The sequence below is a fragment of the Ambystoma mexicanum genome, chromosome 12, assembly GCF_040938575.1.
Source record: "Ambystoma mexicanum isolate Mex_15411 chromosome 12, UKY_AmexF1_1, whole genome shotgun sequence".
Lineage (NCBI taxonomy): Eukaryota > Metazoa > Chordata > Amphibia > Caudata > Ambystomatidae > Ambystoma > Ambystoma mexicanum.
Window position 1 is genome coordinate 521,913,517 of NC_090936.1, and position 14,855 is coordinate 521,928,371.

General features: G+C 50.2%; 1 protein-coding gene across 1 annotated transcript in view; it reads left to right on the plus strand.

Moving 5' to 3' along the window:
- Positions 1 to 14,855, plus strand: part of KDM7A (lysine demethylase 7A) — a 529,021-nt gene that overhangs the window by 191,921 nt on the left and 322,245 nt on the right. The window contains exon 2 of the mRNA XM_069628822.1: positions 2,947 to 3,032. Coding sequence (XP_069484923.1) covers positions 2,947 to 3,032 — 86 coding nt within the window. The remainder of the gene's footprint in view (positions 1 to 2,946; positions 3,033 to 14,855) is intronic.

A 14,855-nucleotide genomic window follows, 5' to 3' on the forward strand; every position in this document is an offset into this window, starting at 1 on the left:
TTTGTGAACATTGTCTGAAAAGCCAATGGAAGGGGGGGAGCCCTTTTCTTGCCATTGAGAAGCCCAAGAAAGACCATGAGAAGGGAGTCAATTCCCCTGGCATTGTGAACACAATGGTAAAAAGCCAGGAGAAGGAAGTCGTCCTTCCTGGCACTGTGAAAAGTGTTGAAAACCCGGAGGAAGATTACAGGGAGAGGGAGACATGCCCCCCAACACTGTGGAGATAAGAGACTCTATTTTTCTACATGCATTGGTGGAGTGACAAGCCAGGAATATTTTTGAGACTTTTGGTTGGTTGTGACCTTTTTGAAGAAACCTTCCTTTTTACAGCACCCAAAAGTGAACTTTGGTCTGTCATCCAGAAGAAGGGAGCCATTCTTCTGGACCAAGAAGATCACCCCCTTTACTTAGTGTAAATTAGAGTTTAAGGGAAGGAAATGCAGTGGTGGACTACTTGTTTTTGACAGACATCCTGACAGAGTCCTTGGTATTTGGTTGAGGCTGGGAAAGCCATTTTAGCAATAGGACCAGGTAGGGTTTTCTAATTTTATTTTTATAAAATAAATGTTTATAACCAAAAATATGCCACCTGTGTCGGTCACCAACTTCCGCACCCTTACAGCAGGTATGGGCACAGTGTGTCCTGCCTGTAAGGAAGCAGGTGAACCAGTTGAGGATGGTGCCTGAGAGTTTTATCCTGTGGGATAGGATGTTGAGTAGAATGGGTTTGTCGATGTTGTAGAGGTGGAGGATTAAGAGTAGTGCTGAGAGTCCTTTGTCAGTGATGTTGTGGAGCTCATTGGGGATGTGAAGCATAGCGATCTCCATCCTGTGTCCAGGTCGAAAACCAGACTCTAAGGGGTTTAGTAGGTTGTTTATGGATATTTATTGTAGCAGTTGCATAGTGCCGAATTGTTCCATTATTCTGGCAAGGTATGGCTCGATATTCATGGGGTAGTAATTTTCAAGCAGTGTGGGGACACATTTTTTGTGTAGTGGTGACATTTGTACAGTTTTAGAAAAGAGAGGATAGTACCATGTTAGAGACAGGACTTGATGCTGAGTGAGGGTGGATGCAATTGGATGCCGCTTGCTGTGGGCATTCATCCAGGAAGTGTGCAGGTTTTGTTTTGTGGCGAGGGTTTTTGTGTCTGTGGTGGAATCTTTGGGAGAGGGGAGGTGGGGAGAGCAGACGGGAGTGCTAATTTAGTCCTTGAGGGAGTTGCATACTGCAGTGAATGGTGGTTTGTAGAGTGATTTGACCCTGTTGAATAGTTTATGCACGATAAGTGGTGTATTGGAGTTCTTTGAGGTAATGAATGGCTTTGAGTATGGCCAGTTTGTGTTTGTTCCAGTAAATTTTTAATGGTTTTCTGGTTGCAGGCATGGGTTCTTTTGTCGGGGTCTTTCTAGGCGTCTGACTTCCTGCTTGATCGAGAAGAGGGAGCTGCTGAACTATTGTTTAAGATGGTGGCTATGAGTTTTTTGTGAGGTGGGCAATTTTGTAGAGTTCCTGTGTAATGATGGTAGTGTAAGTGTGACGAGAGTGGAGCGATGTGGGCATGAGTGGTGTCAAGAGTAGTGCTAAGACTGTGCCCGTATGATTTTTGGTTTGGCTGCGGGTGAGAGGTTTTATGTGACAGGTGGAGCCTGTGTGATAGAGTGAACATGAAGGGGATTGCAAAGTGGTTTGACCACGACACCTAGATTCGATTTTCCACTGACATGATTAGTGCTTGAAATTGAAAGATCCAGGGTTTTGCCAGCTGTGTGTGGGGAGTAGGTGGTGAAATGTTTGCAGTCATAAGGTGTGGGTGGAGTGAGGATACACTTTAGTATAGAGTCAGTCTCGATGGGAACTACCAGGATTGAAATTGCAAAGGTTGATATTGATGCAATGGGAGCTGTGGTGGTTGGATGTGAAGTTAGTCTCTTCGCTGTGGGAGTTGGGATTGTTTGTTGCGGGGTGGTAAATGAGGCAGAGAAAGGTGGTGTGGGTGTGATGAAGGACGTTAAGTGAGGGAGTGTACTTTAAATGATGTGTATTGGGCGGTGTGGGTTTTCTAAGTGTGAGTGACTATATTTGATGGCAATGCCAACACCTTGTTTGTGTGGGCGGTCATTGATGGATGAGAATGTGCGAGGGAAAGCATGTCGGGGATAACCGGTGTGGTGTGGGGTTTGAGACATGTTTTGGTTGGGAAGAGTATATCTGGAGTGTGTGCTAATGAGTTCCTTGATTTCATGTGTGCGAGTGGGTCCAGTGTGGCAGTTGAGAAGAATGCAGGTATATACAATTAGTCAAAATATTGTAATTTTCAAGCGCAGTATATTGGCAGGCACGAATTGCTGGTTGTAGAGGCAGTGCAACAACCATATTTATGTTGGTCTCCGCACTGGGATAGTGGAAAGACTTGCATCGTTAGCAGTGATGGCTCAGTGTTTTAATTTTGATGCATTTGTCATTGCGCCGGGGCTACTTAGACCCACCATAGAGGTTCATTGAGCTGGGGCCACCGTTTAGCGGTTAAGTTGCTTGGGTGAGACAAGTAATGTGCATGTTCAGTAAATCCGTTTTCAGTGGAAAGTACTGTGGGTGGACCCGCCCAAGCACATCTACTTGCTGGTTGGCTAGGGCTGGCTCACCCTTTCAGTTCAGCCAGCCTGCAAGCCAATAAAGACGGCATGTGGGGGTGTGAGAGTCCGAGTAGCAGGGGTGGGTGAGAGGGTGGGCTGACTCTGATTTGCAGGAAGGAGACAGCCACAAAATTAAAGTCCTACACTAGGACTGGGCGCATTTGCCTCCTCCTTTACTTCTTTCTTTTGGATTTAGTTTCCTTGTGCTGTCACTGTGCACAGTCCATGCTGTAGCTTTACTGTGTTAGAGAATCGAAGATGCCTTATATTCATTTTCAAGCCTTTTAAGACTCTCCTTTTTGCTTTCAGCTGTGTTGGAATTGAAGAGCACCATGCTGCCGATATTGACCTTTATCACTGTCCGAACTGTGATGTTCTGCACGGATCCTCCTTGAGTAAGTGTTCATATGAAGGCATTGATAGTGTACAGTACGCATCAGTTGTCCAGGAATCGCATCACTTGGTGGATTTTGTTGTTTAATTGAAAATGTTGAAATGCCCCTTAATGCTCTCTAGTAACATCTCCTTTTAGCAACATGTCCTCGCACGCATGAGCAGTGGAACGATTCTAAATTGAAGATGTGTCACATAAAACACTAATTTTGTACTCCTTGTAAAAAAAAAAAACAACACTTCATCCTGTCCATGGGACGTCGTATGCAGTACGCCGCTTGTGGCTCTTTAACAGTGACTGTGGGCTCTTTGTATATGTGTGCGATAAAAGCATCCGTTCAGGAAGGAGCGGATATCGGAGCGAATGAGCTAATTAACTAGCTGGTTGCTGTAGGCAGCTTGTTAAAGAGACCTCGGGCAACTTTTTAATCTTTGTGTAGTGCGACCTAGTCCGACTCGGAGCCCATTTTAAAGGTCTACTACTGGGGGGGGGGGGCTGACAATCCGGTATCAACCAAGCCCACCGGCATGCATGCGTGCTATTCATTGTATGCACCACCAATGCCCTTCATACTGATGTATACACAGTAACCCAACTACAATAAGTCAAAAAAAAAACTGTGGTGATGTCAGTTTTACTTTTCTCACCTTGCTACAAGCAAACTTATTGATTATAGATGAGAAATCAAATGACTTGGTAATATTTTATTCGATTGAGATCAAAGCCAAATGAGTCTATCTTCTGACATTTGCGATCCGAAGTAATTCTTTATCAGGCAGTGTTTGCAGAATGAGCTCTCTGCTGAAGCTATGGAGACTGGAATGCTTATCAAAATTTGAAGTGAACTACTGAGGTTTCCGAATACTGGTGAAGGCAGGGAATGACTTCCAAATTATATTACTTTTATCAGAATCTCGAAAAACCATGACTTCATCCTCAGTCTGTCACACCATCTAGGGAAAACTACCTCAAGGTGCAGCAAGCTTTTTGCAATTTTTTTTTATCCGCTCGGGCAATCATTTATAACGCATGAGATGGTGACATGCAACGTCAGACCCAGTCGCAAATCAAATTCGAATCCGCTTACCCTTTTCGTTTTCAATCAGTAACAATCACAGAAATGCATACGTTTCTAATTCTATAACCTAACCTATTGCGAAGGTGACATTTCTCCCTCTAAACTCATCCTAAGCAATCCTAACATCTTTGCACCTTTTCTGGTAAGATTTGTAAGTTCTTCCTTTGAACATGATACGATCTATCACTCGGGTGATGAAACGGGTAGCAATTACTCCCTTGCTAAAGAAACCCAATCATAATCCTTCAGATACTAACAATCTCTCCCATAACAAATTCATAATTTCTTTTGAAAATCATCGATAAAGTGGCAACGGACCAGCTCCAACAACACCTAGAAAAATCAGTGATATTGCATCCGATGCAATCGGGTTTCCGTTCATTCCATGGCACGGAAAGTGCCTTACTGGATCTCGAGCAGCACATGCTAGATTTATTTTTGGAAAGAGGTAAAGCTGGCCTCTTAATTCTTCTAGACTAATCAGATGTGTTTGATTTCTTATATCACAATTCTCCAGCATGGGGTCTGGCATGGATTCACATGCTCATGAATATTCCCCGTCGTCAGGCTGGGAATCCTCGGTAAAGAAAAAACCAGTATCAGTTTCGTTTCTGATCTGTCTTTCGTAGTAATAACCAATCACTGGTCTCTGCGTCATACTGACCACAGCCAATGACTGCCCTCTACCTAAGCACCGCCTCTGGCAGCCATCTTCAGATTTTTACCGCACGTTCATGTGTTGGGATCCTCGTGCTATTGCTCTCGAGCGTTAGTGCTATTTTTCGCGCTTTTTCACAAAAAACTTCGATTCTTTCGGTCAAAAGAGCCTCAAGCTCCACCGATCCTACATCCGATCAATGGGGACCCGTGTCGGATTCGTCTGTGCCCCTCAAGGGTGAAGATTTCGTCGAGCTACACTTCAGAGGACTCCAGAAGCTTCTCAGGCCCGGTCTCGGAGATGGCCCAGGAGAAGGGAAGCTCGACGCCCGGAAAGCTGTTCAGGGTCTGCCCTGGATGCCAGCTGCAGAACGTCTTTAAGGAGGACGAACACTCTTTCTGCCTTTACTGCCTTCATGAGGACAAGACGCACGTGGAGAAGGACTGTGCGTTTTGCGGCAACATGTCGGAACGGACCATGAAGGACCGCCATCAACGTCTCGCCAACTGGCTGGAGGGTAAGAGCCCGTCTGGCGAGAAGAAGAAGAAATCCGAGCGGTCTTCTAAGACCTTTGAGGGCGCCCCGGCGACAGGGGCCCAACATAAGGCTAAGCACCGCGAGTCCGCTGGCACCGGGAGCGCCGAACGGTCGGGCTCTACGGGCGCCAGGCAGGGCGCACCCTCCCCGGCACCATCAACCACGAGCCAACGCTCTGGGTCGGGTAAGAGGAAGGCCGAGCACCCGGCGAAGCTCCTGGAGAGGCCCCGGTCGAGCTCTAAGGCAGAGGAGGAGCGTGGCAGTGCCCCCTCCCTCAAGGATAAGGCGGTGAGCGCACCTAAGGTGGTGAAGGCCTTGATCCATCCGACCAAGCCCTCTATCGAAACGGTCGCGGCGGCCCTGGCTCAGCCTGTGGAGGCTGCACCAGTGGTGGCGACCTCGGGGCCCAGAATCTCCCTGCCTCCTCGGAGGGAGTCTTCTTTTGTGCCCATCGATAGGACCCCCGTGAAACCCTCCGTGGGGAAGAAGAAGGGGGGGCAGGGCGTCGTCGTAGATTCAGCCTCAACCTCAGAAGAGGAGCTGATCGAGGTCTTAAGCCACGGCCTAGGCGTGGAAGAAGGCCAGCCCGTCGGAATGGACCCCGACGCAGGTGACGACGACGACATCGTCGAGGATACCGACGGGGCCCCTGCTCGCCCGTCGGACTCCCCTCTGCCAGCGCCGCAAGACAACTCGGCGGCCATTTTGTTGGCCATACAGTCCTTATGCTCCGAGATAAGGACGAGGCTACCGTTACCGACGGAGGAACCTCTCCCGTCGGGGGATCCAGAACCGGGACCTTCTGGTGTTCCCCCTACCAAGAAAAGAAGGATCCATCCACCACCTCCTTTTCAACCGTCGCGCCCCGTCCAGCCCTCCTCCCCGTCCACCCGAGGGGATGATACGGGGACTGACACGGCAGCGACGGGTACGGACGACGAGGCATACGACGAGGATTTTCCGTCGTCGCCTCCCGCCAGGGCTTCTCCGCCCGACGAGATCGGATCTTTCCACTCCATGATCTCCAGGGCTTCCGAGCTTTTCCAACTCTGCCCTGAGGAGAAGAAAAAGGAAGGCTTCCTTTATCAGCGGCGCGAGGCCAAGAGGAAGACGGTCCTCGCAGTGCCTCTGTTGGACGACATTTGGGATGAGGGCCTTTCCCTCCTCAAGAACCCTTCCACGACGCCAGCTAGAAGAGACCGGTACGAGAAAAAGTACCGGGTCCCGGACACGGCCCCCCTGTGCCTCCGGGCGCAGCCTACCCCGGATTCCGTCGTCTCCGCGGCAGCCAGGAAGAAAGCGGGGGGGGGTGCGGCCTCCACATCGACTTCCCCGCCGGACGGCGAGGGAAGGAAATTGGATGCTATGGGACGTAGAGTCATCTCGTCGGCAGCGACGACGATTAAAGCGGCCAACGCCTTGGCTATCGTGGCTCGCTACGACAGGGAGCTCTGGTACAAGATAGCTCCCCTGCTGGATTTTCTGCCGGACGACAAGAGGGCGGAGGCCCTGGAGATCCTGCAGGAAGGTGAGGTGGCCTCGGACCACGCCATCACCGTGGCGACGGACATCGCCGACACTGGGTTCCGCCAGCTGGGCAACGGCGTTTGCCTTCGACGTTGTGGATGGCTCAAAGCTACGGACTTCCGGCAGGACGTCCAGACCAGAGTCCTGGACATGCCCTTCGACGGGAACAATCTGTTTGGGAAGACAGTGGACGATTCCCTTCAGGCCATCAAGGCGGATACTGAGACGGCCCGGGCCCTTGGAGTTCTGCAGCAACGACGGACGCCCTTTCGGAGCAGCGGAGGCAAGGGCGCCTCCAAAGGTTCCGGCGGCGGTTTCGCTTCCTACCGTCAAGCGGCCCGCTCGTCGTCGCAAGAGGCCTACAGAGGACGAGGCAAGTCTAGCGGACCCCGCCGTCGTCGCCAAGGAGGTCAAGGCGGCAAGGCCGCGTCCAAGCAGGATTGAACCGGCCGTGGGGTCGGGCCCCCACCGAAGCACCCCGGTGGGAGGCCGGCTGGCGGGCTTCGTCAGCGTGTGGGAGTCCATCTCCACCGACCGTTGGGTGCTGGACGCCCTGGCCCGGGGCCACGCGCTCGAGTTTCAAAGAAGGTGCCCGCGCGTCCCCCCCGTGGCCAGGAAAGAACTTCACGCCCCTCAACTTCTCCTGGAGGTAAAGGCGATGCTCAGGAAGGGCGCCATCGAACTCGTCCCAAAGGGGCTTCGGGGCTCCGGAGTCTACTCGAGATACTTCCTCGTGAAGAAGAAGACGGGAGGATGGCGCCCCATCCTAGACCTGCGACGTCTGAACAAGTTCATCAAGGCGCAGAAGTTCCGGATGGTCACCCTCCAGCACGTCCTGGGTCAGCTGGAGGAAGGAGACTTCCTATCGTCGTTGGATTTGGAGGATGCCTACTTCCACATTCCCATCCTAAAGGGGCACCGGAAATTCCTCAGGTTCGTGGTCCAAGGGCGTCATTACCAGTTCAAAGCCCTTCCCTTCGGACTACGGTCGGCACCCAGGGTATTCACCAAGTGCCTCGCACCGGTGGCGGCGCAGCTGCGCCGCGAGGGGATTCACGTCTACCCCTACCTGGACGACTGGCTCATCCGCGCCAAGACGAGGGAGCTCGCAAGGACCGTCCAACTCCTCACGGACCTGGGATTCTCCGTGAACTACGCCAAATCCCACCTGGTGCCCGCGCAAGTCGCACTGTTTCTGGGAGCGAGGCTCGACACAGTGTCCCTTCTGGCCTCCCCGTCGGAGGAGAGGACCAGGACCATCTTGGGCAAGGTGCAACGGATGTTGGTGGCCGACGCGGCCAAAGTGAGGTCCATCAAGTCCCTCCTCGGGATGATGTCTTCCTGCATCTACCTCATTCCCATGTGCAGGCTCCGGATGCGCCCGTTGCAAGAATTCCTGGATGCGCGCTGGATCCAGACGACGGGCAGCTTCGAGGAAAGGATCAAGCTCGACGAGAGCTTCCGACGAGCGATACGGTGGTGGGGCACCCGCGCGCATCTGACGGCGGGCATGGACTTCCAGGCCCCAGCCCACCGGGAGACTGTGACCACGGATGCCTCCCTGGAAGGGTGGGGAGCGCACACCGAAAATCTGCACGCAAGGGGACTCTGGCTCCCGACGGAGAAGTCCCTGCATATCAACGTCCTGGAGCTCCGTGCAGTGTTTTGGGCCCTCAGGTCCTTCCTTCCGTCCCTCAAGGGCAAGGTGGTGAGGATCTTCACCGACAACACCACCACCATGTTTTACATCAGGAAACGGGGCGGAACCAGGTCCCCAGCGCTGTCCAAGGAGGCGCAGGACCTGTGGCATTGGGCCGTCGCCCAAGGGATTTTTCTGGTGCCGTTTCATCTGGCAGGGATAAAAAACACCATCGCCCACTCACTCAGCAGGGAGCTGCGCTCGTGCCACGAGTGGGAACTACGGCAGGATCTGGTGGATCGCCTCTTCCGACGGTGGGGCACACCCCAGATCGACCTGTTCGCGACGGCGACGAACACCAAGTGCCGGAGGTTCGCCAGCAGGTTTCCCCAGACGAGGAGCATGGGCGATGCTTTCTCGTTCCCCTGGGAGGGCCTGTTCCTCTACGCGTTCCCTCCTTTGCCTCTGCTAATCCGGCTCATCAACCAGCTCAAGAGGTCACGGTGCAGGATGATCCTCGTCGCACCTGCGTGGCCGAGGCAGATATGGTTCCCGGACTTGCTGGACTTGTCAGCGTCCCCGCCGATCAAGCTGCCGGCGGACGCGGATCTACTCTCCAGGGAAGGAGGCGCCATCCTCCACCACGACCCGAAGTCGCTGAACTTGCAGGCCTGGCTCCTGCAGCGCTAGAGTTTGGAGGATACGACATACCGGCCGATTGCAGAGAGGTTCTTGCAAAGGCCAGGGCGTCCTCGACTCTTAAATGCTACGGACACAAATGGAAGAGGTTCTCTGTCTGGTGCCGCGCACAGAAGATTAACCCTCTACGGATTACGGCTCCCCAAGTACTGCCGTACCTGCTGACGCTGGCCAAAGCTGGTCTGGCACACGCGTCCATCAAGATTCATCTTGCTGCGATCTCCCGATACACCAGAACCACGGGGCGGACGTCCTTGTGGTCTCATCGTCTGGTGAAAGAGTTCATGAAGGGACTGTTCAGATCGTTCCCGCCGGTGAAGGCTCCGGCCCCGGCGTGGGAGCTCAACGTGGTGCTGACCAAGCTCATGGGACCTCCGTTCGAGCCTCTGCACTCGGCCCCGTTGAAGTTTCTATCGTGGAAAACAGCTTTTCTTGTGGCCATCACCTCCGCACGACGAGTGGGAGAGATCCAGGCCCTTTCCTGCAAGGCCCCGTACTTGACTTTCCACGACACGAGGGTAGTGCTCAGGACGCACCCCTCCTTCATGCCCAAGGTACCGTCGGACTTCCATCTCAACGAACTCTTGGTGTTACCTGTGTTCTTCCCGTCGCCTTTGTCGCCGGCTGAGAGGACTTTGCACTCGCTGGATGTAGCTAGAGCGCTGAAGTTCTACGTGGACCGCACGAAGGGTTTTCGGAAGACGTCACAACTCTTTGTGAACTTTGGACCTGTCAATCAGGGGAAGGCTCTCTCGAAGGCTTCCATCTCCAGATGGCTCTCCGGCTGTATCATGTGCTGTCACCGGTTGGCAAACCGACCGCTGCCTGGCCGTCCGAGAGCCCATTCCACCAGAGCGATCGCAGCTACCACGGCGTTCCTATCTGGTGTGCCTCTGCTGGACATATGCAGGGCTGCTACGTGGAGGTCGACGCACACCTTCACGAAATTCTACTGCGTCGACCGGGATTCCAGGGAGGAGTCCAGGGTCGGCCAAGCAGTGCTGCGCAACCTGTTCGCCTGAGGTGAGCCTGGTGAGGAGGTAAGATGCTTAATGTTGAGTTGATGTGATGCTTAATGTTGAGCCTTTGCCACCTCCCGTGGTTGTGCATGTGTGTACTGCTATGTATTCTTTATTCATGAGCATGTGAATCCATGCCAGACCCCATGCTGGAGAAGGAACAAGTTACTTACCTGTAACTGTTGTTCTCCAGCATGGGTCTGGCATGGATTCACATGCGAACCCTCCCGCCTACCCCTCTGCGGCTCTTCACTTGGTCATACTGCCACTTCACGTGCTTCCAAATCTGAAGATGGCTGCCAGAGGCGGTGCTTAGGTAGAGGGCAGTCATTGGCTGTGGTCAGTATGACGCAGAGACCAGTGATTGGTTATTACTACGAAAGACAGATCAGAAACGAAACTGATACTGGTTTTTTCTTTACCGAGGATTCCCAGCCTGACGACGGGGAATATTCATGAGCATGTGAATCCATGCCAGACCCATGCTGGAGAACAACAGTTACAGGTAAGTAACTTGTTCCATGCCTACTATGTGGCCTGTACACTACTGGGAGCTGTTTGGAAGAAGCTGTTGACTGGATTCACTCTTCTGAGCAATGGAGAATCTTGGGTATGCTGGTGCGATGCCTCCTCAAATATAACTACAATATTTTCCGGTGTTCTGCAAGGAGCTTGCATGTCACAGACCTTGTTAAACCTATTCATGAAAGCTTTCTGTGATCTGCTAGCCACTACTGGCGTCTATTTTGCCAACTACGCTGACGATACTCCGCTCATGATGGAGCTGAGTGGTGACTACAAGATAGATTTCGACAGGTTGAACTCCACCTATGGCCTGATGAGACTGGATATCCAGCAACTGGCTTTGCCTTAATCCCTCTAAGCCAGAGTTTGATTTTCAACTTTCCACAGGTATGAGCAAAACTCAGTCCTGGATATAGACTTAAAGGGAATCCATATAGGCACCCTAAATTAAGTTAAAACTTTGGGTGTCTATTTGGAAGCCTCTCTCAACTCAAAAGCACAAGTTGGTGGAGTGGTCAACCGCTCTCAATACCATTTCAGAGTTCTAAGACATGCAAGCCCTTCCTGTCCCAAAAAAATCATGAAGTCATCGTCCGAAACATTATTACTCCTCGGCTGGACTATTGTAATGCCATCCTTCTAGGAGCAACAAAATGAAGCAGTTTGGATTATACACGACATCCCAAAAAGAGATCACATGTCACACGGTAGATTGGCTCCATGTATCTGCCACATTAAGTTTCAAGGACCTCTCTATAGCTAACAGATGTGTAGTCAGGAATGCTCGCTTCTATTTGAAGAAAAGTCTAACCACATACATGTCATCTAGACATTTGCACTCCAGCACCCAAGGACAGTTGACTTTACCAAGAACAAAAAAGTTTAAAGGACTTGGATTCTCTTTTAATGTTCGAGCCTCCCTAGCATTGAACACACTTCCCCTGAATGTACGTTTAGAGTCACGTCTTTCTGTAGTCAAGAAACCACTAAAGACGTGGCTATTTGAATAAATCCTGTTATTTCTAGGCACGAGCACCACCGCTAGCTGCTATACTTCTGGTTGTCCTGTCCTTTAACTTGTTGCCTTTTGTGTTTGTTCTGAGCCCTGATGCCTGTGGGCTTTGGCGCTATACAAATAAAAATGAGGTCCATGCCCTGCTAAATAATTAATTGCGGAGAATGGCATGTCTGAAGTTGGAGTGACCATACTGCTAACAACCTTAAGTTCATTCACCATCTGAATGTCCTCAATGCCACCATCCAGATACTGGGCCATATTTGAACAGTGCTGTATTAGGACTTCAGCAGCCACATTGGATTGCTGTTCACATTCTGTTAAGATCAACAAACCGATCTTCAAATGGACAATGGGGTGGGCAAATAACCAACCACCTACCTACTAGTTTTAAATATAAATCCCTTTTGAGAAAAGGTGCACATTTTGCTGCAATGATTTGTAAAAGAGCAGTGTGATGTAGCTTAAACACATTTTAAAGGATATTTATAGGGCACACTATCACCACCAGAGTGGTCCCTTGTTGCTCTGAAAATGGAAGGGGGGTGAGTTAGTGGGAACAAGCGGGAAAAGTGCAATAGAGCAGTGATGAGCCATTGGCAGCCTCAGCCTGGTTAACACTGTTCTGTGGGCTTTAGGTGCTTTTCGGTCGGTAGCCGTCGTGTCCTGTTGTGCGAGTCTGTGTGATTTGTTTTGTTGTTGCGGTGTGGTGAAATATGTGCGGTTTGTTGTGCTATAGGGTTGTGGTTGTGTTTGGGTGAAATTGTTAGTGGGTTGGTTATTGGCATCGCTGCATAGAAGTGATGTGCTACATTTCCAAGTTCTTTCTAGATATGGCGCTTGTATATCTCTGTGTTTCTATCTGGATCCAGTACTGGCTGATTTTCACAAACCTTTCTATATATGATGCCCAACAGTATTCACCACTGTATCCAAATGTGGCACTGGCTCACCTTCAAGGTCCTATCTATATGTGAAGCATGTTAGTAATCACAATTCTATCTAAATCTGACCTCAATAGTGTTCCCAAAGGAGTCTAGAAGTGGCACTGGCTAACAATCGCTATTATATCTAGATGTGGCACTGGCTGACATTCCCAATCCTATCTAGTTGTGACGCAGGCTATTGTTCACAATCTTAAGTGTGGTACATGCTAACATTTGCAATTCTATCTGGGTCTGGCGGGGGCTAATGTTGCCAATTCTATCTAAATGTGGTACTTTCTAGCCTTCCTAATTCTAAATAAGTGTGGCACCTGCTAGCATTCACTATTCCTTCTGAGTGTGGCTCTGGTTAACCTTAATAATGCTATCTAGATGGGAGTCTAGCTAGTGTTTACAATTCCATCAAAGTGTGGAACATGCTAACATTCAAATTTCTATCCAGATGGGACACGGGCTAATGTCCATGATTCCATCGTAAGCGAGGCACATGTTAGCATTCACAATTCTGTCGAAGTGTGGCACTTGCTGACATTCATAATCCTATCTAGATGCAACTCAGGCTTACGTTTATGATTTCATCTAAGTGTGGGACATGCTATCAGTCTCTGAAATTGCTTAGCTACCTCCTGATTTCTGCCTTAAACACAGCTCTCCCAATACAAGCAATATATCTACCTCACAGAATAAATAACGGAAGGGAAAAAGTTATGGAAACACAATGGGAACTGAGAAACTAATTGGTCGAGGGGGTCACCAATCTGGACGGCAGCATATATATCTACTAAAAGTGTGCCTGAAATAAACCTTTCAGTCTAGCAATTATTGTTCAGAATGCCAGAAAGACCAATTATTTGTAATTCTTATTCTTTCTTATTTAGGGTCACTACTCAGTCTTAGACTTGTGGAATCCCCTGTTTATTTAAAGAAGCGTGAACAAGAAAGCCAGCCACTCTAGAAACAGAGGCACATGGCATTGGCCACAGCCCAGGAACTTTTTTTTTTAGGGGTAGCAAGGGAGACCACAGGGGGTAGCAAGGGACACCTCGGGGGTCGCAAGTGCGATCCCTGGCGACCCGTAAATGACGTCCCTGGCTGCAGGTAATGAAAGGTAACTCCACGTTGAAATGCTGCTCCTCGGCGCACACTGTCCAGGCAATTCACAGCAAGACCTGCAAACGCAACACGAAATCCAAAGGTTTTCTACTGGACTGCTCTTCAGGGGAAATGGAGAGCCAGGGCACCCGTTGCCATAATATTCCCACGAGTTCACACCATTTACTAGCAGTTTCCATCTTATGGGCACTTAGTACCGTCATAGCAGTGCCCGGAAAATGCCCATCTCATGCCCGAACAAAGGCCAAAACTGTCGCATTTGCCAATGCTTGCTTTAAATAGTTTTTCCTAGCAGAGTAAAACACATTCCACAGTAATCGTGCTTCTTCCGTGGCGAGAGATGAGCAGTTTCTCCACACTTGGCGCCTACGGCCTTGTAATAAATGCGGTATGTGCATTATTTGCTTTATTCACCAACCTTTTCCTGAGCATTTTGTTCCGTGTGCACTTTGCTCTTGGAATCAGCAACGCATAACACAACGCAGCCAAAGGACATGTGAGTATGGGGTTAAAGCCAGTGTGGCTGAATAGCGTTGTACTGTGCCCACGGGCCTGCTGATTCCAGTCGTTTTTCTGGTGACACCCTGGCAGCACACAGAGCGTCATTTCAGGTGCTGGTTGTTCACCTTGTGTCTTATTATATTAAACTAAAAAGACATTAAGCTTGCCTCCAAGTCTACATACCTACCATTGTTGCTTTCCAACAGCATTGCAGCTCTAGTTTGAAACCAATGTTATGGGGCAATGTCATATTATAGAAGGCTGCTCTGCACTTAATGTTGCCTGTAAGCCGTACAAAACAATAAGCCACTGCATATTACTTGTGGGCGTGCTCATCTTTTCCTTAGCTTGCACACGTCAGTCACTCATGCTCTCTGGTAATTTATGTACACTCACCAGACAGTCGCTCATTCGGCATATGTCATGTCACTCTGGGGTAGAGCTTTCCATGTGCTAGAAAGCATGACACGTGTTAACACTAGCAAACAAATGCCCAATCATTTTTAGCATGAGGTTTTTTTTAAAACATTTTGGTATGAGGGTTCAGCATGCCATGGCTTTCACATGGG